The sequence below is a fragment of the Ammospiza nelsoni genome, chromosome 4 (genome assembly GCF_027579445.1).
Source record: "Ammospiza nelsoni isolate bAmmNel1 chromosome 4, bAmmNel1.pri, whole genome shotgun sequence".
In the NCBI taxonomy this organism is placed as follows: domain Eukaryota; kingdom Metazoa; phylum Chordata; class Aves; order Passeriformes; family Passerellidae; genus Ammospiza; species Ammospiza nelsoni.
The window spans coordinates 4,880,014-4,903,955 of NC_080636.1; the positions used below are offsets into that span (position 1 = coordinate 4,880,014).

Genomic DNA, 23,942 nt, shown 5'->3' on the forward strand with positions numbered 1-23,942 from the left:
CCTCCGTCACCTCTGTCTGTCCCATCCCCTCCCCGTGTCACCGTCCGCCACCTCCTTTCTCTGTCACCCCCGTCACTCGCGTCACGCCCCATCACCTCTATCACCTTCCCCTGTCCCATCATCCCTTTCCCGTCATTCCTCGCCACCTGCTTTCCTTGTCCCACCCTGTCCCCGTGTCACCCCTGTCCCCCCTCCCCTCGCGCTGTCCCCTCATGTCCCCTGGCCCCGCCCCGTCCCCCTCGGCGCATGCGCGGTGCGCGCGGCGAGGCCGTGCCCGGCTCCGGGCGGGGCGGGGCGGCTCCATCCGGGTCCTGCCCGGGCCGGGCGGTGCGGGCGGGCGGGCGAGCCCCGGCGGGACGGCGTGGTGGCGGCGGGTGAGTGCGGGGGGCGAGAGCCCCCTGGGGGGCCGGAGGACCTGAGCCCCCGGGATGAGGGGAGGGGACCCGCTCTGGGGACCCCTGTGTGGGGTGGGACCCCTCGCTGTGCCGTGTTCTGTGGGGAAGGGAGCGCTCTGCATCCCCCCTGTGTGCCTGGGGTTCCTCCCTGTGCAGCGCTCTGTGGGGCAGGGTCCGTCCTGCAGCTGCGCTTTGGGCAGGACCCTCCCTGTGTGCCTTGTTCTGTAGGGGAGGGACCCTCTTGCAGCCCTTCTGTGCGGTGGGACCTCTCCCTGTGCTATGATCTGTAGGGAAGGGTCCCTCCTCCATCCCGTCTTTGGGCTGTACCCTCTCCGTGCGCCTTATTCTGTAGGGACGGGTCTGCTCCATCCCCTCTCCCTGCGCCTTGTTCTGTGGGGCAGCGTCCCTCCTCCATCCGCTCTTTGGGCTGTACCCTCACTCTGTGCCTTGTGCTGTGGGACAGGGTCCCTCCTCCATCTGCTCTTTGGGCTATACCCTCTCTCTGCGCCTTGTTCTGTGGGGCAGGGTCTGTTTTCCAGCCCTGTGTGGGGCAGGACCCTCTCTCTGTGCCGTGCCCTATGGGACAGGGCTCCCCCTCCATCCTCCCCCGCTGTGGGGCAGCGACACCCCCTCCACAGCAGCTCCCACGGGGGACAGGGTCCCGCTCTTTCTGTCCGTCTCTCTCTGCTCCACACTCCCCTCGGGGACAGGGACCTCCACAGGGCAATGGAGCAGCCCCCACGTCCCTGCAGACCCCAAAGGGGGCACTCTCAGGAGGTCTTGGGGCAGCACTATAGGGCTGCCATAAGGTCCCGCTTGTGGGGCAGAGGGGACAGCCCCGAGGCTGGAGCCATGGACTGGGGCTGCATCACCCCGGAGGGATGCTGGGGTGGCACAAAGGGGCAGGGGACATGTCCCCATCCTGCCTGGACCCCCTGATAATGGGCAGCTCCTGGGGGTCCCACCCCACGCTGGGCTCAGGGTCCCCAGGTCACCTCTGTTCCCAGTGGCCGCTGGCTTGGAATCAGACACGTCCCCTTGCTTTCCTGGGGCCGAGACAGGACGCTGCGGGTTTCTCCTGCTTTAAAAGAAAACCAAAAACATACAAACAAACAAAAAAAAAAGCCACCCAGAAATGGGAAAAGCTGCTTTTTCGGAGTTACACTGGGCTGCTGTTCCTGCCACGTCCGTGCCCTCCCTGCGGCCGCCGCTTTGGCCGGGGACCTGCGTGGGACCCTGGGGACTGGAAACGCACGGGTAAAAATGCACCTCCTGCGGTTTGGGGTTTTGGTTTTATTTTGTTTGTTCGGTTCAGCCCGGCTTTGTCTTCGCCGGGCTGCACGGAGGAGGGAGGGCACGCCGTGGGTCTCGGTCACCCCACGAGCGAGCTGGGTCGGATGTGCCAGCGTGTGTGTCTGGGGGTGCTTCCCCCTCCCTGCACACCTTTGGCAGGAGGCTTGGATGACATCTTGCTCTGGCACGCTCCTCGCCTTTGATCTCGAGTTTCCTGCCATGGATAACGTGTTCGGCAACACGCGAGCCCGGCTCCGCAGCTGCCGGGGAGGGCGATGCGGGTGCCTCCTCCTCCTCCTCCTCGTCCCGGTTTTCCCCAGCTGGCTCCTGCCTACAGCTCCCGGCTTTCCTTTGTTTCGGGTGCCGCCAGGACGGGCTCTCGCAGCCCAAGGATGCTCTGAACGGAGCAAAGCCAGGCACAAAAAGACACCTCCCCCCCATCCCTTTGTTTCCAAGCGTTTGCGGGCTCAGCTGGTTTTTACACGGCGGCTATTCATGTGCCCGGGCAGATAAACCCGACTACTCGATGTCTCTCTCTCTCTTTTTTTTTTTTTTTCCTCCTATTCTGAGTTATTTTGGGTGCTTTAGTTTGCAGGGAGCACATCCTGGCTGCAGGCTGTGCCGGAGGGATGCAGCAGCTTTCTGGGAACGGGGTGAATTTGCCAGAAGCATAACTGGAACATCTCGTGGTTGTCCTCTGGTGTCCTCCTTGCATCTCCTCGGGTGAGCAGAGCCGTAAGCTCTCAGCACCACGCTGCAATCTGGCATCACCGGCCCTTCTGGGAGAACTCTGACCCTGGTTTTCAGCACCCACTGCCAGCAGCAGCTTTGGGGACAGAGGAAGGTGAACAAAACCCAGGCCCGTGCTCAGCAGAGATGGCTGAAATCAACCTTTTTTTAAAAAAAAATCCTTGACTTGACATTAGCAAAATATAAGTTTTAATACTATTATCATCATCATTATTTTTTAGATTCCTACTGCTGTTTCATTTCCCTCAGGTGTTGGGTTTAACAATGAAACCATCATCTGAATTCATTTGAATGCTGTTTTTTTTTTTTTTTTACACAACAGATGTACACAAAGCACCTTAAGCGTGTCAAACAGCCCCTGAGTAAATCATGTTGTTTGCTCTATTACTTTATTCATGCAGGTTCGATGCTCCAGCTGATGCATCTGGAGTGCTGTGCCATCTGGAGCAAAAATTAAATACAAATTTGGCCCCTGGCCTGGAAAAAATAACAACCCCGTGCCCCACTAATAATGAGCAGTGGAAGGATAGAGCCCCTGACAGAAGAACTGCTTGGGGGCAATGTGGAAGGAACCCAAAATGCACTAATTGAGGTATTTAAAACCTATTAAAAAAGGGGGAAATAAATGCTTCCAGCCCTTTGTGGCAGAAGCAGACAGGAGCAGCAGTGTGATCCCGTCACCAGGGCACAGGGCTGTGCTGGCAGATGGTGGTCCTGATCCTGGGCGGGTGGTGGAGCTGCTGGAGGTGTGTGGGGTGGTGATTTCCCACATCTCCCAGCCTTGCTGCTGGAGGAGATCCCCTCCACAGCCTCCCACAGCCTCTGTTCCACCACTGCTCAGCTCTGGTTTGCTGATTTTGTCCCCATTCACCAAGGCTGGGACACTGCAGGTGTGCTGCTTGTGTTGCTGCCATTGCTGTTTGGCCAAAGGCCGTGTCAGATTTGGGGAGAACAAGATGTGGAGTTGGGTCAGCTCTGCTGGAACTTCCTGCCTGTGCATCCCAGGCCTCCAGATGTGGTTGGAGATAACTCTGGTGGACCAGCCATGAAGGACACCTTTGGGGTCAGTGTGCTCTGAATGTTGTGGGATCTGTTGGACCTTCAGATGAGGAATACTGTGTGCCACATTGGAAATAATGTGATGGCTGCTGGTTGTCGCCACTGTTCTTGGCTAGAGAGTGGTCCTGGCCCTGTCCTGGGGAGAGGCAGGTGATGAGGAAGAGGAGAAGGAGGATTCCATGGTAAGGAAGCAGCAGAGCTGCTCAGGATTGTGGATCTGAACCAAGCCTGGAGGTTGTAGCCAAGAAGAGCCAACTTCCAGCTGCTTTCTGGACTAGATGATGTGTGGGATTACAGGAGGACTCCTGGCTTTGCAAGCAGGGCTTTTGTGCTTCTGGAGCATCTCTTTGGGTCACCCCTGCCAGTGACCTGCTGTCACCTCCACTGGGGCTGTGTGGCAGATGATGTGTTGTGAGTGATTCCCTCACAGCCATCAAACGACACCTGGATGTGGAAAAGGTGGGGAGAGGCACAGCTGGTGCTCGTTTCATGTTCCCACCACCTGCACCTGGAACCTTCTGCCTTGGGATGACAGGGCTGAGCCGTGATCCTCCCCCACCTCGCCAGGCTCCTGCTGCACAGTAAACCCAAACAAGCCTGTCCTTGGGGCCGTGGCGGGAGGTGCAGATCCTTCTGCTGGTCCTCAGCCACTTTGGACCAATTTGGATCGTTGGTGTGGAATCCTGGAGGGTGTTTTGGGGGGTTGAAGCTCCCCCGGTCTCAGCAGCGGTTGGTGTGCCCGAGCTGGGTTTGTTTGTTTTTGTTCCCGCAATCATTCCCCTTAAAGCTGAGTGTTGTTGACACAAGATAAGATCGGCCGTCACAGCCATTCCCTCTGCTGGCACTGTTGGCCTGGAACCGCTCAGACTCGGGTTGGGAGTGGCCGTCCTGGTGTTCCCGTGTCCCCACCCCGAGCCGCTGACAGGGCTCTAAAGCGGCATCAGTGATGATGTGTGATAGGAGAGAGCCCAGTCATCGCCTGAGCCCGGCTTTACTGTGAGTGAGCCCAGAGTGAGCCCAGTCATTGCCTGAGCCCGGCTTAACTGTGAGTGAGCCCAGAGTGAGCCCAGTCATCGCCTGAGCCCGGCTTTACTGTGAGTGAGCCCAGAGTGAGCCCAGTCATCGCCTGAGCCCGGCTTAACTGCGAGAGAGCCCAGAGTGAGCCCAGTCATTGCCTGAGCCCGGCTTTACTGTGAGTGAGCCCAGAGTGAGCCCAGTCATCGCCTGAGCCCGGCTTAACTGTGAATGATCCCAGTCATCGCCTGAGCCCGGCTTAACTGCGAGAAAGCCCAGAGTGAGCCCAGTCATTGCCTGAGCCCGGCTTAACTGTGAGTGAGCCCAGAGTGAGCCCAGTCATTGCCTGAGCCCGCCGGGTGCTGTTCACTGCATTGAGGAATGCCAGGGATCCCATGGAAAACGAGGAATGCCAGGGATCCCATGGAAAACAAGGAATGCCAGCAATCCCATGGAAAACACGCCTCAGGAGAGGATCCAAACCCACGTGGTTTTGCTGCAGCTGTGGGCAGTGGTGATTTGCTTCCTGACCTGAGGGATGGAAAAGCCCTGGCATTGACAGTGGGCTGGAGCAGGGCCTGTTCCACCATCCTGGGATGCAGTTGTGCCTGCTGGAGATGGAGCTGTGTCATTTTTGGATGCTCAGTAACACAAGGAATGTGTCATTTTTCTACTTGTCTGGCATGTTTAAATTCCATCAAAGAACAAAAACTAATCCTAAAGGGTTCCTAAAGCCACATGTAGAGGTGTCCTGCTCAGGAATGGTGTCAGTGCTGAAGGGATGGTGAGAGGAGACAAGCCTGGCCCTAATGCCAATGAGTGGATGGACAGCAGGAGCTCATGGACCAAATCACCTGGAAGCAGCTGGCTCAGTGTTGCTGAAGGCTGTGAGGTCTCACATTGCTCCAATGCTGGAACTGCAGCTGGATCAGGCTGTGGAAAAAGCACAGACATTGAGAAACAGGAGGAGCAGCAAGGGCAGGGTAGTGGGAAGCCTAGGCAGGGGTATCCTGCTTTTTCTCCTTCATCTTCAGGACTGTGAGTGTGAGGAGCAAGAAGGAATGACTTCTTCAGCCTTATTTTGCTTTAGTTTTGTTTTTGGGTGGGTTTGCAGGACACCACACTGCTGAAGAACTTGGGTTCTCCTGGCTCCAAGGGGGAAAAGGATCTTTGCGTGGGATAATCCTGGAGGCCCATCCCAGTGTTTGAGGGACAGCATGTCCTTCAGTGTGCTGTCTCCAAGGAGGAAGGGGATGGAGATCCATGTGGCAGCACAGGCACAAGGATTATTGATGTGTTGGAAACCATGAAAGCCCCTGAGAATGCTCACAGAGGAATTGGGACTTCTCCAAAAACCCAACTGAAGTGCACCTGCACATGGTCACCCACAGGAGAAGGATCTGGAAGCCACTGTGCTTCAGGAGAGCTGTGACACAGTGGTTGCCAGCAGAGAGTCATGTGTAATGACTCAAACAAATGGATTGCTGCAATGGATGGGGGTAACTTTCCATGATTTCCCAGCAGCCCTGGCTAACTGGGAGGTCCCAGTGACTGGAAGTGAGCAGATGTGACACACACAGCTACAGGAAGGACAGGAAGGAGGATTTGGGGAACTACAGGGCTGTCAGTCAGGTGACAGGAGCAGGTCACCCTGAGCGCCTTCACGCGGCACCAGCAGGGCAGTCAGAGGATCTGGAGCAGCCAGTGTGAGTTTGTGACATGCAGGTCCTGCCTGACCGACCTGATCTCCTTGTGTGACAAGGTGACCTGTTTTGGCAGGTGAAGGAGGGGCCCTGGGTGTGTCTCTGGACTTTGGCAAGGCCTTTGACACCACGTTTTCGTGGCAGGGGCTGAAGTCACCGTCCCTGGAGGGATTTAAAAGCCGTGAGGATGTGGCACTTGGGTGCATGGGTTAGTGAAGGCCTTGGCAGTGCTGGCTTAGCCTTAGAAGGTTTTCCAACCTAAACGATTCCATGATTCTGTGATTTTATTATCCCCTCAGAGGATTAATCCCACCACTAATGCAGCTTTTCACTCACAAAGCGCTTTAGAGGAAGTTGTGCCAGGAGAGTGCTTGGAGAGAGAAACTGAAAGTGCTGAGCAGGAGGGAGCTGCCCTCCTGGTTCCTGCCTCTCGCAGCCTGTGCAGCAGGAGTGAATTTCCCAGCTTCTTGGTGTATGGGAGTATTTTGGGGAGAACACCAGAGCTCCGTGACCATGCAGCTTCCCAGGCATTAAACCAGGGCATTTCAGCTCACCCGTTGGTCCTTGAAATCCAGGAGGAGCAGCCCGGCAGGTAAGAAAGTGCGTGAAGCCAAGTTAGAACTGAGCTGAAGGGATCAGAGTCTCCCACCCGACAGCTTCAACTACAACAAATCCACCCGCGTGGATCGTGCCTGCCGCTGACCGGGGCTCTCGGATTGTAGGGATCGAGTTCAACTTCTCTCCTCGCAGAGCTTTGTCCCGAGCAGGCAAATAGTCCCTCGGTGCTTTAGCGACTCCCATTTTCCTATTGTTCCCTGTAAAAACCCGTCGCCAGCCTGGGCTGGGCTTCCCCCGAGGCAATTTCCTGGCTCTGCTCAAACCAAGCTGCGGGGTTGGGGTTTTTCTTTCGCTTTTTAGTTGAGAAGTGTTGGATTAGACCCCTTAGACCCGGTGTTTTCTCCCTTGGCGTGTGAGATAAAAAATAAGGCTTTTGGTGGTGGTGGTGGCCATCTGAAGTGGGATGGGATTGTGTGATATTGAGGGCTGAATAAATTGGGATGAGCTGGCTGGAGCCTGTCTGGTGGTGCTGTTGTGGGTTGGGTGTCTGTCACCTGAGCCCTGCACCCCAGTCTTGCTTGGCATTCACACCAACAGACTCTCACCATGTTTCTGAGCGTTGTTTGGGAGTAAAGGCAGGAAAAATGGATCATTTTCTCAACTGGGGCTTTGCCTGAGGGATGCTGAGCTGTCGTGTGCTTCTGACCATTCTTGGAGCTTCCTCCTTGTGTCCTCCTGTTCCTGAAGCATCTTCCCCATGCAGCTGCCAGTGATGCAGCAGGAGGAGCAGGTCAGGGAGGTGATGGGAAAGGCCTGGGATGAGGGATGGAGCTGCAGACAAGCCTGACATCAGGTGGTTTATTCCAGCCTTTGATGCTAAAGCTGGGAGTGGGAGTCTTGCAGGGAGTTGGGACTGCAGTGGGGATGGTGGGTATTGGTGCCTAAAAACTAAAAATTATATGGTCCTGTAGAAAAATGTGCTGGAGAAGAGGGATTCTGCTGCCATCCTTTCAGGCACCTCCAAAAGGAGGGGTTTTAAGAGAAGCTGATGAAATTGTAGTCTTGTTTATACTGAGGTTGGAACTTGAGTCCCTTTAGTTTCTTCTTTGGATGGAATTTAAAATAAATGCTGACAAAAGTTTCGTTTCTTTCTTAGAAAACTTCTGTTTTCTAACAAAAGTTGGTTTTCCTCTCTAAAGGATCCCCTGAGTCCTTTCTGTTTCCTTTAGGTTTGATTTATCTCCGCTATTGATGTTCTGAGCTGGCACATCCAACTTAGTAGCAAACTGCTTGATATCAAACCCCAGATTGCACATTGCCTGCTTCATCTTCTAAGTCAAATAATTTATTCTTCAATATTATGAATCACTCATTGTGAGGGTAGCAGCAGATCCCAGTCTGTTCCCATGAGGGTGCCATGTTTTATTTTCTTTATTAAATCCTGGTCCTGACCACAGAGCTCTGTGGATGAAGGCTGCTGTGTAGCTGGGCACAACTTGTTTTGTTGCTCAGATATTTTTTTCTTATTCTTAAAATGATGTTTTCCTAGGCCAATGCAGAGCAAGTCAGGTGGTTGGGATGGATTTTTTTTTTTTTTTTTTTTAGCTGAAGCATCCATTCCCATAAGAGTTGGAGCCCAAAGATGATTTGTGAAGCCATGGCAGGTTTCTTGCCCAGGATGGGATCCTTCTGTGGATGGACTGATCTGGCTTGCCTTGGATACCCACATCATTCCAGACACTGTGATGGAAATCCCCCTTTTCCACCCCAAAACCAGCCCAGATGCAGATTTCTCTGTGAGCGCTCGCTGTGTGGCAGCCATCTCTGCGGGCTGCTCCGTGCTTTTGTTTACATCTGGTAGAAAACTTCTTAAATTTCCTGGCAAGGGAGTAATTCTAATCCCTTTCAATGAGATCAAGGGATTAGTGTCTCAGATGCTTATAAAATTGTGAGGATTAGCCAAGCCTCCCCCCCATTCTTTCTATGCCACGTAACGTCATCGCCGTGTTTTAAAAGGGGATCTCTGTGCTGTTACCAAGAGCTGAAGCAATTTCTGGGAGCCTCTGCAAATTTAAAAACCATGTCTTCATCCTCTCCCTTGCTCCCTCTGGATTTTTGTGCAATTTTTAGGGTGTTTTTCTCTTTTCTTCCAGCATCCCTGGTACCAAAGCACGGTAGCTGTTCAAGCTGACACGTTGGGTTTGCGTGGCTTGGCTGCGTTGCGGCGCCCGTGCAGGTAAGTAGGGAGCTGAGCCCAAAGTTTTCCTTCACAGACACTTGCAAATTCCCATCTGGAGAGCATCAGATCCGTGTTATTTCACGAGTTTGCCCCTCATTTCAAAGGATTTGGGTTTTTGTGGTCCATCCCCAGAGGGGAACGGTGCTTCTGGGATGCTCTCACCCCAACTGTTGGGAGCAGGATGAAACTCCACACACCCACATTCCTGCATCCTTTTAATTACAACCTGCACTTTCATTAGGACTTGCTGCCTAACCAGGGAGCTGACAGGGAGGAGGGTTGAGGAGGGTTTAGTTCAAACCCTGTTGCCTCTCCCCTCAGGGCACTTTTTAAATGCCTTTTCTCCCGGGTCGATGGCTGCGTGGTCGCTTGACCTGTGCCAGCAAAGCGATCCCGAACTGCGGAGTGGTAGGAGCTCAGAGCCAGGAATTCCTGGCCCCGACCCAGTAGAGTTTCAGAGGCAAGCTTTTAAATATATACAAAGACAAGCTCATAATTTCCACTCTACTAATGAGGCCACGGCGTTTTCATTGAAATGTGCCAATAGGCGCCGTGGTGGTATTTTAGCAGCCTTGTACTGTGAATCCAAATGTGATTTAACATGGCAGCCCCCGCAGAGCCGAGGAAAAGCGGCTTCTCCCGCTGAATTTCAATGATGCTGCTCGGCAGCACCTCCCAAAAATCCCCTCCGTGCTGGGACCTCTCCTTGTGTTTCATCCCGACAAAGCTTTTCACTTCGCTGAAGGTGAGAATGGGTTGAAAGGGGATATTTAGGAGGGGAAAGTCTTAATTTAAAGCCCGGGTGTAACAGATGTGTGGCTGGCTGGTGCGAGGCGGCAATTTAATAACTGAGCTGGCCAGAAATATCATTAAATTGTAGTAAAAAAAATGGAACGTGAGGGCTCCAGACATCGTGTTCTCTCTTGACCTTTAAAAAGCCACTTGAAGCTGCCAGCCTGCTCGTTGCTAAGCCACCTCCTTAGTGCCACTCATATATTTTCCCTTCTAGTAGGCGATTCAGCGCCCGGGAATTCAATTCGTGGAGATCCGACAGTAAACTGTTACACGAAATTCCCACTGGTGGTTTTAACTTTGTAGCCTTGAAGCTCTCAGAAAATATTTAGCAGGTTTTGTTCAGTCAGTTGCAAGAAAATATTTAGCAGGTTTTGTTTCAGTCAGTTGCAAGAAAAATGTAAATTTCAAATAACTCACAAAAGGTGTTTGCTTTTGTTTATTTTTAGAAAACAAGTTGTGCATCGACAGCACAGCTGTAAATGGGGGTTTTGCTTATTTAGGACTCAGTTTATGAGGAACCCCTGTAAGAAGCAGCATCCCTGGGCAAAGGAAGGATGTGGGCAGGTGGTGTTGAAAATTTACACCTGGTTGTCCATCCCCTCAGTGCCACTCATAGATTTTCCCTTCTAGTAGGTGATTCAGCACCCAGGAATTCATGGAGATCTGACAGTAAACTGTTACACGAAATTCCCACTGGTGGTTTTAACTTTGTAGCCTTGAAGCATTCAGAAAATATTTAGCAGGTTTTGTTCAGTCAGTTGCAAGAAAAATGTAAATTATAAGTAATTCACAGAAGGTGTTTGGTTTGCTTTGCTTTTTTTTTTTTTTAAACAAGTTGTGCATCAGCAGCACAGCTGTAAATTGGGGTTTTGCTTATTTAGGGCTCAGTTTTTGAGGAATCCCTGGACAAAGGAGGGGTGTGGGCAGGTGGTGCTGAAAATTTACACCTGGTTGTCCATCACCTCCTGGTTGCAGACTCCTGGGATATGGGTACACCTGGATTTTAGAATCACAGACTCATGGAATGGTTTAGGTTGGAGTGGCCCTTCAAGGCCATCTCATTCCACCACCCTGCCATGAGCAGGAACACCTTCCACTAGACCAGGTTGCTCCAACGTGACCTTGAACATTTCCAGGGATAGGGAATCCACAACTTCTCAAACAACCTGTGCCAGTGCTTCACTAAGGAACCTTCATTTTCTGCACCCCACTAAGATCAGGCCACAATTCCAGGAGAATATGGAAAAAGGATGATACCCCATGGCATCACCTTTGGTGCTGACACTGACAGAGGAGGAGATGCATTTGTTGGTTGGTGAATGTTTCTCTCCAAGCACCTCAATTGGTTGTGCAAGTCTGGCTGTGGAAAAGTTCCATTTTCCATTCCCAACTAAATTTTGAGGGGTTTTCCATCCTTGCAGTCACCTTTCTTGTGCCAGTCCCATAGAGGTGAAGCAGCTTGGGTCCTGTTTCCATGTGACTCCCAGGAGGTTTTTTGCTGGACTCTGTAAAGTGTTGCAAAACCATTCCAGTCTCTGTTAGCAAGGGAGAAGGAATGATAAATAATGCTCCCCTAAATCCCAGTACTTGTGTCAAAACCAGGAAAGGGTGGACTGTCTGTGCAGCTCATTTTTTGGAAGTATTAGGAAAAATTGGAAACAGCAGTGACGTGGCATTGGTGTGAATTCCCAGCAGGCTGGGGTTTGGGATTGTCTGGGTTTCCCTGGAGCCTTTTTCAGGCTGTCAGGATTGTAAAATCCAAACCTGGTTGGATCAAAGGGGGCCTGGGGGAATGGCTGCTCTGTGGGAGTTGTTTAGGGACTTTTTCCCACTATCTATCACCAGCTTTTTCACTCTTCTCTATCCAGCTACCTCTTCTTCTTAATTTTTACCTCAAATATCAATGGTGCAATTAAAAGGGTCCACAGAGTGCATTCCTGAGGAGTGAAACCCAGGACCCAGGAGCAGACAGCAGCAGCATAAAGAGGAATTCTTCCCTCTCTGGCCTCATGCTGCTTTTCCACCACAAGGCTTTACAGCCATCTGGATCCCCTTGCAGATTATGCCCCTCCCCACAAAAATCCATAACCTAGCAACCTTATTTAGTGTCAGCTAGATCCTTCTGCCTTCCTGTTCCCAAACTGTGCTTGGCTCCTCCAGCTGCCTTTGTAGCATGGCTGCTGGCAGCTGTGATCCCATCACTGGCTCAGGGTGCTCATCTCCAGCAGGGTTTTGTAGGATTATTGATCCCTGTGTGCTGCACTGATCATTATTTTTTTTTCCTTCATTAAGGGAGCTTAGGAAATGGGGGGGAAAGGGTTTTAGGAAGTTGTTTAATCCATCTGCTTCTCAGTATTACAGTGGAGAGGGCAAGTTGCTCTTTGGCTCCATGGAAAGTGATTGGTTTTGGTTCAGCCTGAAGATGCCTTGATCAAAGTGGGATTTTTTTTTTTTTTTTTCTTCTAGTTGTGATATTTTGGGAGTCCCCATTGCTTCCCACAGCTCTGTGTCATCACCCAGGAATTTTCAAATTCTCTGGAGTGTTTCACACCAATTTCTGTGCTCTGACCCTTCAGCTGTGTAGGCTGAGTGCTTCTCATGGAGTTTCCAATTTGTGCTCCCCAAGGAACCTGTTTATTGAGGAACACTGTGAATGAGGAAAACCTACCACAAATGAAGTGGGAGATTATTCCCACTTGCCTGTGCTCTCATTGCTCTTTTTGGGCAAAAATACACGCAAATTTAATAATGTGTGTCCTGCCACCAACAGCCCATAAATGGAGATGATGGCTCCTGCCTCCTCTTTTCACCTCAGGAGTACAGAGAGGGCTGGGGGCAGGAGGAGGCAGCAGCACATCCTTTCCCACCACACTTTGGGGAGGAAGAGTGAGCTCACCAGGTCGTGACGTTGTTGGAACTGCATGCCAGGAAAAGGGGGGAAAAGTAATTACAAATCCCCAAGGCCAAAGGGGAAAAATTCCTCAAGTGTTATTTCATCTCTGAGCAGTGAATGGAGCTGTCCTTGGGCAGCTTGTGTGAGTTTTTCAGAGAGGCTCTGCCAGCTCTGCTTCAAACCCTCCTAGGAAGTGATTCCCAACTCTCTCATTCCTGATGGGAGCTCAGGCAGGGCTCTCCAAACTCTCCTTCCTCCTCCAGACTGTATTAAATTGTGCTATTGATTTTATTTTTTTTCTATTTATTTTTGCCTGTTTTCCTGGAACTTGCAAAATCAGCCCTGAGCAAACCTCTGGTTTGCTTTTCCAACGGCGCCGGGAGAAAAAACTTGACTTTCCAGAGGGTGATGGGAGCTGCAGCTGACCCATTTCTGCACGTTTCTCTGCCAGTGGCAGCAAAAACATTTTCCCACTTAAAGGTTCTCTTCAGTTTTAAAGTTCTGGGATTAATTGTTTCTTCAACTGCCTGGAATCAGAAGGGCTTGCTGGAAATTGCAGCAGCACAGTCGTGCTGCCGGATGTTGCTCTCTTTAGACTTTCCTAGTTTTTTTCCAATTGCTTTGTGGTGTTGTCACGTCACTTTCTGTGTCCCCTGCCCTGAGGCACTGGAGAGGGTTAAGGTTTTGTGTTTGGTGTCAGCCAGCTGGGGAACAGAGCCAGGAAATTTCCTGATTCCAGTTCAAAAAAAGCATTGGATCCGCTCTCAGGGAGGAGGGATCAAAGGTCCAAAGCCGTTTGTGCTTGGAGGTCAGTTTGGTTCCTTGGATGTCCAGGCACACACCAAAAACCCACCAGCACCCTGAGCCTACAGACAGCCAAAATGGGTTAAACAAATGTGGTTTTGTACTGTTTGACATCCAGAAGTTCTTTTTGTTGCTGTAATGGTGCTACATCACCCCAGCCAAGCTTTGCTGGATCCTGGTACAGCTCTGCTTGTGGTGTGAGGGACCTGTTGGGATGTTCCCTTTTCCCTGATCAATAACCCTGCCAAGCCTTGCACCATCCCTCACGCTCCTCCATTCCCTGCCAGGTTTGTGGAGTGAAGGATCTGGGCCAGGTTGGCTGCTCAGAGCTGGCACTGGATGTGGCATCCCCATGGCAGCGTCGCAGCTCTTTGAAATTGCATCATGCCAAGAGGTTTTGTTCTCCCCCCATGCTCAGTTCTGCTGTTCCTTGGTTTTGGACAGCAAAGGCCATCACTCCTGGCTGGAGCAGCACTGAGATTTCCCCTGCTCCATGAAGCAGCCGTGTGGTGATGGTGAAGCATCTCTGGGGTGATGGCAGAGCTGGTTTGGGGCTGGCTCTGCAGCTGCCTGTGATTTTCCCATCGCCACACTGCAGATCCTGGCTCTGGACCAGCTCCAGAGACAGAGCTGAAGGAAATTCCTTCCAGCTGCTTGAGGTCAGGCCTTTGCTTTGCTTTTGGGGTCCACGAGGGGGATTTTTTCCCTGCAAGTTAAACGAGGGTGTCTCTGGCTTCTGCTTAACACCTGGAAGAATCTTTTTCTTTTAAATATTATCCCGTTAGTCATAGCCATTAAATAACCTTCCTCTTGTAGAATCATTCCATGGAAGAATACCCTGCTTTGCACCACAACTTGGGCTGTTTCACAAAGGTCTTGTCAGCTGCTCCCAGTTTAACTTTCAACCAGTTAATAAGGCTTTTGGTTAAACCTGTCTGAAACACGTTGCGAAACGCCTTTGAAACTCGAGACGCCGTTCACGCCCGCTTGAAACCTTTCCCATCGATAAAATATTCCAGCTTGGAGTTTGGCCACGGCTTAGCGTTCGCTTTTCCCTGAGATTCGTGATTTCAGGCCTGCCTGTGGCCGGCTCTGAGGGGTGTTTAAAGCTCCTGGAGTTGGGTTGGCTTTGCCAGCCTGGCCAGTGGGATGCCCGGACCACCAGCTCCATCCAGTTAATGGCTGAGGAGATTCAGGCTGAGTTTGCTTTGAACCGCTGTGGAGAAAGTTGTTTGTCTTGAAAACATAAAGTAAATCCCTCTAAAAACAGGAGTTTATTTACAACAGCAGAGGCCGAAGCCAGTGCTCCACCCAGCATGTGGGCTGTATTTAGGTGTGAGGATGCACAGCACATGCATGGCCTCTTTATGCACTGATGTTATAAATAAATAATAATAAATTTTCTTGAAAAAGGACAAGCAGCTCCTTTTAATAAGTAAAACCCTAAGAAGGAGCCCACAGTTCCAATCCCTGTGGCAAAGCAGCAGGGAAGCAGAAATCTGCAGCTTTCAGCCCATGGCATTGCTTAAAGTGGCACCCCCTGGCTTCAGGGAGCGCAGCTCTGCCTCACTCCCCTCCTCCTCCCTGCCTCAGTTTCTCTACCTGTGAGCAAACAATTGCGTGCTTTATTAATCCCTGTGAGATCTCTGAGGAACATTCTGAGTACGAGGCTGGCCCCACGTATTCAGGGCTTGCTGTGGCTGTGATGGGGATTAATTTGGGACGTGGCTTGGTGAGGTTTACCTTTCACAGCCCAGCTGTAATCAAAGCCGTGCCACGCTGGAGCTCGCTGACCTGTGACACTCCCTTCCCTGGCTGCTCGATGGGCCATTAACCAGCACTTCGGCTTTTAATTAAAGCTGGGGTTTGTCCTCCTTGGAGAAATGGGGATGTGCTTGGCCCCACGTTGCTGAGTCATTGGAGGGTGTAAGGAAGGAGCTCAGGTAGTTCTGCCATTTGTGCCTCTCTGCATCCCAGGACAAGGAGCCATTGTTCTTTGCTATTTTTCACAGAATCATGGAATTGCAGAATCATGGAGTGATTTGGGTTGGAAGGGACCTTAAAGCTCATCTCATTCCACCCCCTGCCATGAGCAGGGACACCTTCTAGTATCCCGGGTTGCTCCGAACCCCATCCACACTGATCTTGAACGCTTCCAGTGATCCAGGGGCAGCCACAGCTTCTCTGGACTACCTTTTCTATGTGCAGCCTGTGTCCCCCATCCCAGGAATTTCAGGGACCTACTGGTGGCCAAAAAATGCCCCACAAGCATCATCTCCCTGCTCTGAGACGCCTTGACCATCCAGAGAGCAACAGGGAGGCTTTTGTTCTGCACCAGAAACTTTTCATCCTTCTTTATGGCTCCTTTTTTATTTCTTTTGGCTGCGCCCTTGCAAATCTGAAGCAGCTTAAAATACAGTTCCCTCCCCCCTACTCCCCTTAAAAAAAAAAAAAAAAAAAAAAAAAAAAAAAAAAAAAACAAAAAAAAACCCCAAAGCTTGGCTGCTTGGAATCATCAGATTTCACTGGAGTCTTTTAAAGTTAACAGTTTCCTGGATCCTGGGCAGACTAACTGATTCTTCCCCTTTAACCTCCGTGTTTTTTGCTGTAACATTTCTCAGCTGTTGCAGCAGGAGGGAGGGAGGACCAGGGCAGCTCCAATGTGGAGAAGGTTATTTCACACAGGGGTTGGATGAATCTGGTGTGGGATTCCCTGGATTTGCACCACAGGGGACAGAAGGGTTGTCCCCAGGAGGCTGAGCCCCCAGGACATGGCTGGCAGGTAGGTCATGGCTGCATTTGTGACATTCTTTTGGGGCAAAATATTAGAAAAGTATTAGGGAAGTGGTTCCATTGGAGAGGAAAGTGGGGTGCTGGGGGTTGGTCTGAGCTCTGTTTATTTGCTGGGGTCTGTGATGGTTCCTAGCTGTGCTCATGGACATGGGGACTGCTGCAAGAGCAGCACAGCTCAGGTGAACATGAGGAATTTTTCTGGCTTGATGGGATTTGCTGCCCCAAATGCAGCCTTGGATGTTCCACACTCACAGAATCTCTTAGTGGGATTGCTGAGAGGAGCATCACAAGTTAAAAGAGTTGGAAAGGGAAGAAAAGCAACAGTCCAGTGCTGGTTGGTTTTGTTGCCAAGAGTTGCAAGAGTTGTTTCTCCTTCCTTGCAAAAATTCACCTGGAGCTTTCCCAGACTGAGGACGTTTCTCTGGGGTGGCAGAGGAGCTGCAGGCAGCCAGCCTTGCCCAGAGGCAGTGATTACCATCCTGAGGGTGAGGTGGAGCAGTGTCCTCCAGCTGAAACACCCTCATGCCCCAAGTGTCACCGAGGGGAGCCCCTGACCCGTCCCAAACCCCTCTGACCCACAGGAGTGAAACCCAAACCCAGCCCGCGACTCCGAGCTGCGCATTAACCCCGCCAGAGCTGGGAACAAAGGTTTGGGGGCTGGATTGGGCTTCTTAAAATTGATTTGCAAAGCAAACCAGCTCAGCTGAGCGGAACAGGCGTCGGTGGAGGAGCGTGAGCTGCCTCCTGGGTGGTTGCTGGGCTATAAAATCCCATCCCCACCAGCGCTGGCAGGGGGATGTGCCGGCTCCCCGAGCGCTCGGAGCGCTTCCACGTTGGCCAGGAGAGGTTCTGAACATGCGTGGTGTTGGTCTCTGGAGGCTTTAATCAAATCCAGGCTTTACCAGAAATCGACTCGAAACTTCCAGCGAGGGAGGGAACTGAAAGCAGCCGGAGCAAGGAGGCTCCGGGCGGGTGCTGGGGCTGGCAGGGATGGTGCCTTCAGCAAGGGGACAGCCCCGGTGAGGCAGCCGGGATGAGAGGTGAGTCTGCTCCCCGTGGGAAGCCAGAGGAAAGCTCACAGGGTTTGGCAAAAAAGGGGCCTCAAGTGGGAAAGGAGATTTGGGAGTGAGGATGCTGCTTGAAGGGACTCTCAGAGGACGATTGGATTTTGGAGCATCGCTCCCTGGCGTGTGTGGGTTCAGATCCTGCGGTTTCCCCACCTCTTCCCGCCCCGTGCAAAATGAGGAGCTGTGCAATTACTGCACCGTGGAAAACTCCCTGCTCCAGGGGAGGCTTTTGTTATCCCTTGGTGATTTTATTTGGGAAATAAAGGGCTCAGACTGCAGGTACTTTCCTTGCTTGTAAAACTCCATCCCACGTTGCTCTCCCGTGGGCAGGAGGGAAAACAAGGTGTATTTTTAACTTCCTTTTCTAAGCTGGGGACAGGGGAACTTTGTGCCTGGCCAGACGGTTGTGATCATCTGAGGGCAAATGGTTCAGAGAATGATAGGAAGATAAGAGATAATAAATAAGAGCAATTAAAATCCTGGGGGAGAGGATTTGCTGAAATTGTTATCCCAGACAGCTGCTCGGGGTTTAACTGGGGCTCTCCAAGGGGAGAGAGGTTTTGGTCACGGATCCCAGACGTGGGACATGACAGCCAAAATTGCTGCCTCTTCCTCTTGGCCACCCCTCTCTGGTGCCTCGGGGCTTTCCTGGGGGGAAGGAGCCTGGGGCTGTGCTGAGGAGTAAAGCTGAAAGCTGCAGAAGTGCTCTTAAACCACCAAACCCGTGTGTCAGATGGGAAAACAAACAAAGCCTCCTTTACAGAGTCCCTAATGTCCCCATAATTTCTCTCATCAGCGCTGCTGTGTGTCCTGGAAATATCCTTGTCCTCTTCCTTTTCATCTTTGATCATTTTGCTGCAGGATTTCTATGGAATGAGGAGTCAGTCTTAGAAACCACTTGAGGGGAAGGGAAGGCAAACTTGCTCCAAGGCTTCCTGGCTGCTTTCAGTATTTTTACCAAGTTACTGCAGGGTTTGAGGGATGCTGGCTGCAGCTGGGCTGCTTGGATGCAATTCCCACCCTCCATCTCATCCAGTGGTTAACTTGAAGGATGATGTGTGAAAGGAGAAGAGCTGGAGGAGAAGCTCACAGTGGGAGGAGGAAAATCCCAGCCCCAGCTGATCCAGCCCTGCTTTGTTTTCAGGGTTACCAAGATGGGAACTTGGTTTTGGGCAAGAGGTGGGAGATGAGTGGGAAGTAATCTCCAGCCCTTTCCACATCCATTCAGGGGGACCAGTGGTCTGCAAATGCATCTCTGAGGAATGTCACACCCATGTGCTTTCTCCCTGTCTCCACAGCCTACCCATGAGCTCAGACTTCCAGCATTACAGTTTCAGGATGCCGAACATCGGGTTCCAGAACCTTCCTCTCAACATATACATCGTGGTTTTCGGCACAGCCATCTTCGTCTTCATCCTCAGCTTGCTCTTCTGTTGCTACTTGATCAGGTAAGGGAATAATGTTCCTCAAAAGTTTCCCTGCTTCCAGGCCCATCACTGATCCCTCCATCCCAAAAAGAGAATGGCAGCACCTTATTTCTTTGGCAGCACCAATTTCCTTGACACATCTTATGTCAACCTGATGTCCCACAAAGCAGTGACTTTATCCACTTAAAACCAGGAGTAGCAAACACATTTGCTACTAAAGGTATGGAATTGTGGTCAGCTTCTCAGAACACCTGGAAAAGGGATGTTTCATGGTCCCTGCTTTCTGCTTAATGTTTGAACACATTTCCCTCTGTAATGAGTAACTCATGTCCTGCGTGCCTAAGGAATGTTTAATACCTGCTCCGTTGCTTATTGAACACAAATTGCTCCTTCAGCGACACAGTTTGGAGATTAATGATGCAGAGTTGATGTGTTAATCTGGACAATGGGGGAGCAGGATGGCAGGGTGAAAGGTTGTTCCTGTTTGGGGCTTGTTTTAATTATTTTATGGGCCATTGGGGAGATTGTTGGGCTGCTAATTGAGAGGAGAAACTCTTCCTGAGCAAGGGAAAATGAGGCAAGTGGGGAAAACCACAGTGCCTGAGAATTGAGCTGGTGATGGAGATGAGTTGTGCTGATAACCCAAGATGGAAGGAGGCTGTGCTTCAATCTGTCATCATTCTGCCAGCACTGGTACCCAAAATTCTGCATTCCCAGAGCTCTCCTCTCCAGCTTTTCCATCCCCTCTCCTTCCCCTTTGTCCTTCCAGCTGGTCCCAGCTCCCTGCAAGCTGTGCATCCATCACATCCCTTCCCTGTGTTCCTGTAAAACAGGTACCCAGTGTCTCCCTGCACCACAGCAGCCAGTCCTACCAGGTTATCTATCCAGACGATGTTGAAAATATTTTATCCTGCTCTTGCAGACCAGGGAAATGAGATTTCAATGTCAACCTTCTAAATACTTGATAATTCCCACCCATTTTCAGTTCTGTATGGAGCAAAACCTCATCAAACATGCAGATGAGCCCAAACCCAGGTTTACTGAGGGGTGATTTGGGCTGCTTGGCCATCATATCCTAATTTTTTTCCCCACTATTATGAAAATTGTGTTTTGAATGTGTATGAAAATAGACCAGAGGGCTCAAGGACTTGTTTTGCTCAGGTGGAGCTCGAGTCTATATGGCTCACTTAGAAAATTGCAGAGGTGTTTGCACTTTGAGAGTATTTTCCTGGGCACTCACTGGGTGTGTTATGCCCCAAAGAAGGAGTAACAAGGAGTAATGTCTGGAAGGTCAAGCCAGAAAATCTTTAAATTTAGCAGCTGGAGGCGTGTTGTAAGAGAGAGAGGGTGAGTAACCGGTGAGAGAAGCCAGCAAGGAAGTGGCAAGTCCTCAGTCTCCTCACGCCTTTAAATCAAGACCTTTCTGGACCAGACATTTTGGCTCCTGTTCCTGAGGTGCTATTTAGCAACCCATGATAGATGTGGACTTGGATTAGGTCACCCAGTGATCCCTTTATAGCCCAAAACCCTAGAGAGACTCCACAAATGGCCCTTCAGCCCTCCTCCCTTAGCTCTGTATTGGCAGAACAGAACCAAAACAGGATCCTGCAGCCCCCATCAGGGAGGGTTTTGCTGTGCTGTGGGTTTTAGCTGTGCCAGTGTCCCAGGAGCATCCACCTCCACAGAAGCTGCTCTGTGATCTCAGCTCATCTGGGATATAAAAGTCTGAATTTTGGAAGCATCGTAGGTGGACAACAGGATGAGGACCACCCACCTGTGAGGGCAGAGGGACCAACAGAAGGACAGGGTGCTCCCCTCTGCTTCCATCTGTGGGGGTTCTTTGCAGGTAACAGCAGCTCCTGGCTTGCCTATAGGTGCAGCATCAACACAGCCCTTCCTCTCCCTCCTTTCCCATGACTCCACATCTCCAAATATTTGGCAAACACCACCCCTGGTTCTCATTTCCTGCTCTGGATCAGAGCAGCCCCTGCAGCATCCAGAGTGTGGAAGAGCCAATATCAGGTGTATTCACCCCAAATCACAGAGCTGATGGCATTAAATAAAAGATGTGCTGGGAAAGGAGAGGATATGGACTGTGCTTTGCTGCTGTGTCAATACAGGCTGTGCTGCCTGCTCCAAAGTGACATTTTTAATTGGATTGGCTCAAAGCAAGAGTCCAGTTTCACAACAGAAATCATTATTGCCTGTGTATTGTTCAGGTGAACCTCGAGCTTTTCTGGTGCTGCAAACCACTCAGGTCAGAGCTCAGGTCCCTCATGGCTGCTGCCTCTGCTCAGCAAAATTACAGATAAAAAAGGAAGAACAAGGAAATGAGATTTTGCAGGCAGCTGGTCGTGTCTGATCTCCGGTGAATTAATGAAAGTGATAAACTCGTGTTGCCTTTGGTCCCATAAAACCCAGTGCAGAAGGATGCTGAGCTGAGCAATGCCACCCCACTGTGGGACAATTCTGCAGCATCCCCTCTTTCTGTGCTTTGCTGTGGATCATCCAGGGCTCATCCCTGCCCAGCCTGGAGCAGCTCAAAGGCTCTGGCAGGCTCAGGGCACATAGCACCTAAAAAGTCTTTTTTTTTATTGGGTTGTTTCCTTCTGCATTCAGACCTGCCAGGATCCAACACAGTGGTTGGGTTTTGTGTTCAGAGAAAGGAACAGAGCTGGGGAAGGGTCTGGAGCACCAGGAGAGGCTGAGGGAGCTGGGAAGGGGCTCAGCCTGGAGCAAAGGGGGATCAGGGGGGCCCTTGTGGCTCTGCACAGCTCCTGACAGGAGGGGACAGCCAGGAACTGGGACAGGAGGAGAGGGAACGGCCTCAGGCTGGGCCAGGGGAGCTTTAGATTGGATATTGGGAAAATTTCTTCACCCAAAGGATGGTCAGGCATTGGCACAGCTGCCCAGGGCAGTGGTAGAGTCCCCATCCCTGTGAGGATTTAGAAGCCATGTGGAGGTGGCACCTGGGGACATGGGGCAAGGGTGGCCTTGGCAGTGCTGGGGGACTGGATGATCTTAGAGAGCTTTTCCAACCCAAACAATTCTGTGATTCCATGAAGAGCCCAAGGAGCCTGGCTGATCTGGGACAGCGACACAATAATGGGACAAAAAGCCAGGGCCTCCCTTCTCCTTCTACTATAAAGCATCTAATATGGAAATCTCAGAACTAAACCTGCAAAACATTTTCCCTCTGCAGTTTATCCCCATAGTTGTTCACGTGCTGCCGGTGATTGAGTCACCCAGAGAAGCAGGGAGCTCCCACTGCTGCAGCAGAGATCCCAGAGCCCAGCAGAGGCAGCTGTTCCTGCAGGGACAGGGTGACACACACAGGATCAGCAGCCAGGCACTGTGTGGTCCCTTATCTCGGGCAGACATCTGCCAGGAATTCCTGGGGAGTCACAGCACTTGACACCACATGGATGGAGGGAACAGAGCTTGCCAGGATCGGGGGCTCCTCACACAGCTGCTCCAGGCCCCATCTGGCCCAGGATCCTGGCTCAGGGAGCAAGGAGGGGCAGGCTGAGCTCGCACGCTTCAGCACCAGATGTGCTCTGCTGCTCCCCAAATCCTCCAGGGAGAAGGTTTTTTTTGGGGGGAAAATCTCCCTGTCTTGCTCAGCACCAGTCCAAGAAATTGCAGATCTGTGCTTCCTGCCACATCCACAGCCAGGTGGTCACTTCCTCCCCACCACTGCTCTGTGGAAACCCAGAGCACTGGGAATATTTCTGTGTCTGCTCTGGGGTGCCCTGACCCCCAGGGCAGCACTGACTCTGACCCTCATTCATGGAGAAAGTTTCCCAGACTTCAAGATAGACTGGAATCCACAAAAGTGTGAAATAGATTATAGAGAGTAGTGTAGGTGGGAAATTGAGGGTTTGGGATTTTTGTTATGTTGTGGATGGCAGCAAGATGGAGGGCACAGGGTGTCATCCTGGGTTTCTCCTTCATGCTTCTTCTTCCTCCTTCTCCATGGGTTTGGGTGGCATTTTGTACTTGGGCAGAAAAGTCTGCATTGTGAGCTCTGCGGGATCAGTTATTGGGTTAAAAGGGAAAATAATCCAGGTGCCAGCTCTTAACTGGATAGTTTAGTCTGAAAAGACCTTGGAACAAGAGATTGTTGGCCATTTTGTGCCTTGCCGCTGAACTCCCAGCAGTGAGACTGTTTTACTGATAAGAAATAATAAACACTGTCTCAAGTGCCTTAAATGCAGAACCCAAAAAACTCCACAACTGGTACCCCCACACTGCCCCAAGGTGCTCCAGTGCCTTGTGCTCATGGGGGCCAAACCCTTGGTGGCCTCTCAGTGCTCCATACAGGGGGAAGCTGCTTCCCATTCCCATTCCCATTGCAGTTTTCCCTTCCTGTGGCTCCAGCCTGGCTTGTCCCCATCTGTGTTTCATAAGCGCCGGATCCCCGCGGCTCGGGCCGGTTTCATCCTGTTCCCTCCATTGTTCTGCATCTTCTGCTCATGTTTCTGCTCAGGGTCACTGCCACAGGGATGAGACCCCAGTCTCCTCCTCCTCCTCCTCCTCTCCTCCTCCTCCCTGCCTGCTGTGGTGTTTTCCATGGTTCTGCAGGCGGGTTCCTGCCAGGCAGCAATGCTGGATGGTTCCCTGTGAGATTTGGCACTCAGGAGCTTTGTGCATCTCCCCCTGCAGCATTAAAATTCCTTTTTTTCCATCTCTCACCTTCTAATGCCCACAACATTTTGTGGGAGGGTGTCAGACATAAGGGAATTTTTTTCCATCCCATTTTTATAACTTCCCCCACTGCAGCGTGGCAGGGTTGGAAAATCCCCAGAAACTCAGGGATTTCAGACAGCCCTCAAAATATTTTTGCAGAATAGAAATTCCAGGCAAGGGGGTTTCCCATCTAAAATCACTCAGGGCTGGTTGGGGAAAATATTCCTGTGGTTCTCCAAGCCCTGCAGCCACACATTGACTCTGTATTGAAAGTCCTTGGCCAACTCTTCAGCCCTGGAGACTTCCCTCCTGAGTTTTCCAAGCACTTTATTAAATGCCATGTCTGGTAATGAAGGGCAATATTGGTTATTTTAATTTGAAGTGTATTTATTTTAGGAGCATAATGGGTTTCTCCAGCCAGCAGATGCCTGTGGAGCTCCCTGCTGGCTCTGACTGGAGAGGG

At 51.3% G+C, this 23,942-nt stretch overlaps 1 protein-coding gene across 4 annotated transcripts in view; it reads left to right on the forward strand.

Annotated features, from left to right (window-relative positions):
* Window positions 1-315: 315 nt before the first annotated feature.
* The window catches only part of RNF24 (ring finger protein 24), a 29,369-nt gene continuing 5,742 nt past the window's right edge, over window positions 316-23,942 (forward strand). Inside the window, exons 1-3 of one of the 4 annotated variants that reach the window (XM_059470341.1) lie at window positions 316-374; window positions 8,926-9,008; window positions 18,662-18,811. In XM_059470341.1, coding sequence (XP_059326324.1) covers window positions 18,669-18,811 — 143 coding nt within the window. In that variant the 5' untranslated portion in view covers window positions 316-374; window positions 8,926-9,008; window positions 18,662-18,668. Of the gene's footprint in view, window positions 375-6,642; window positions 6,807-8,925; window positions 9,009-17,100; window positions 17,337-18,661; window positions 18,812-23,942 lie in introns of those variants that run through there. The other 3 variants (XM_059470340.1, XM_059470343.1, XM_059470342.1) reach the window with 3 other exon arrangements.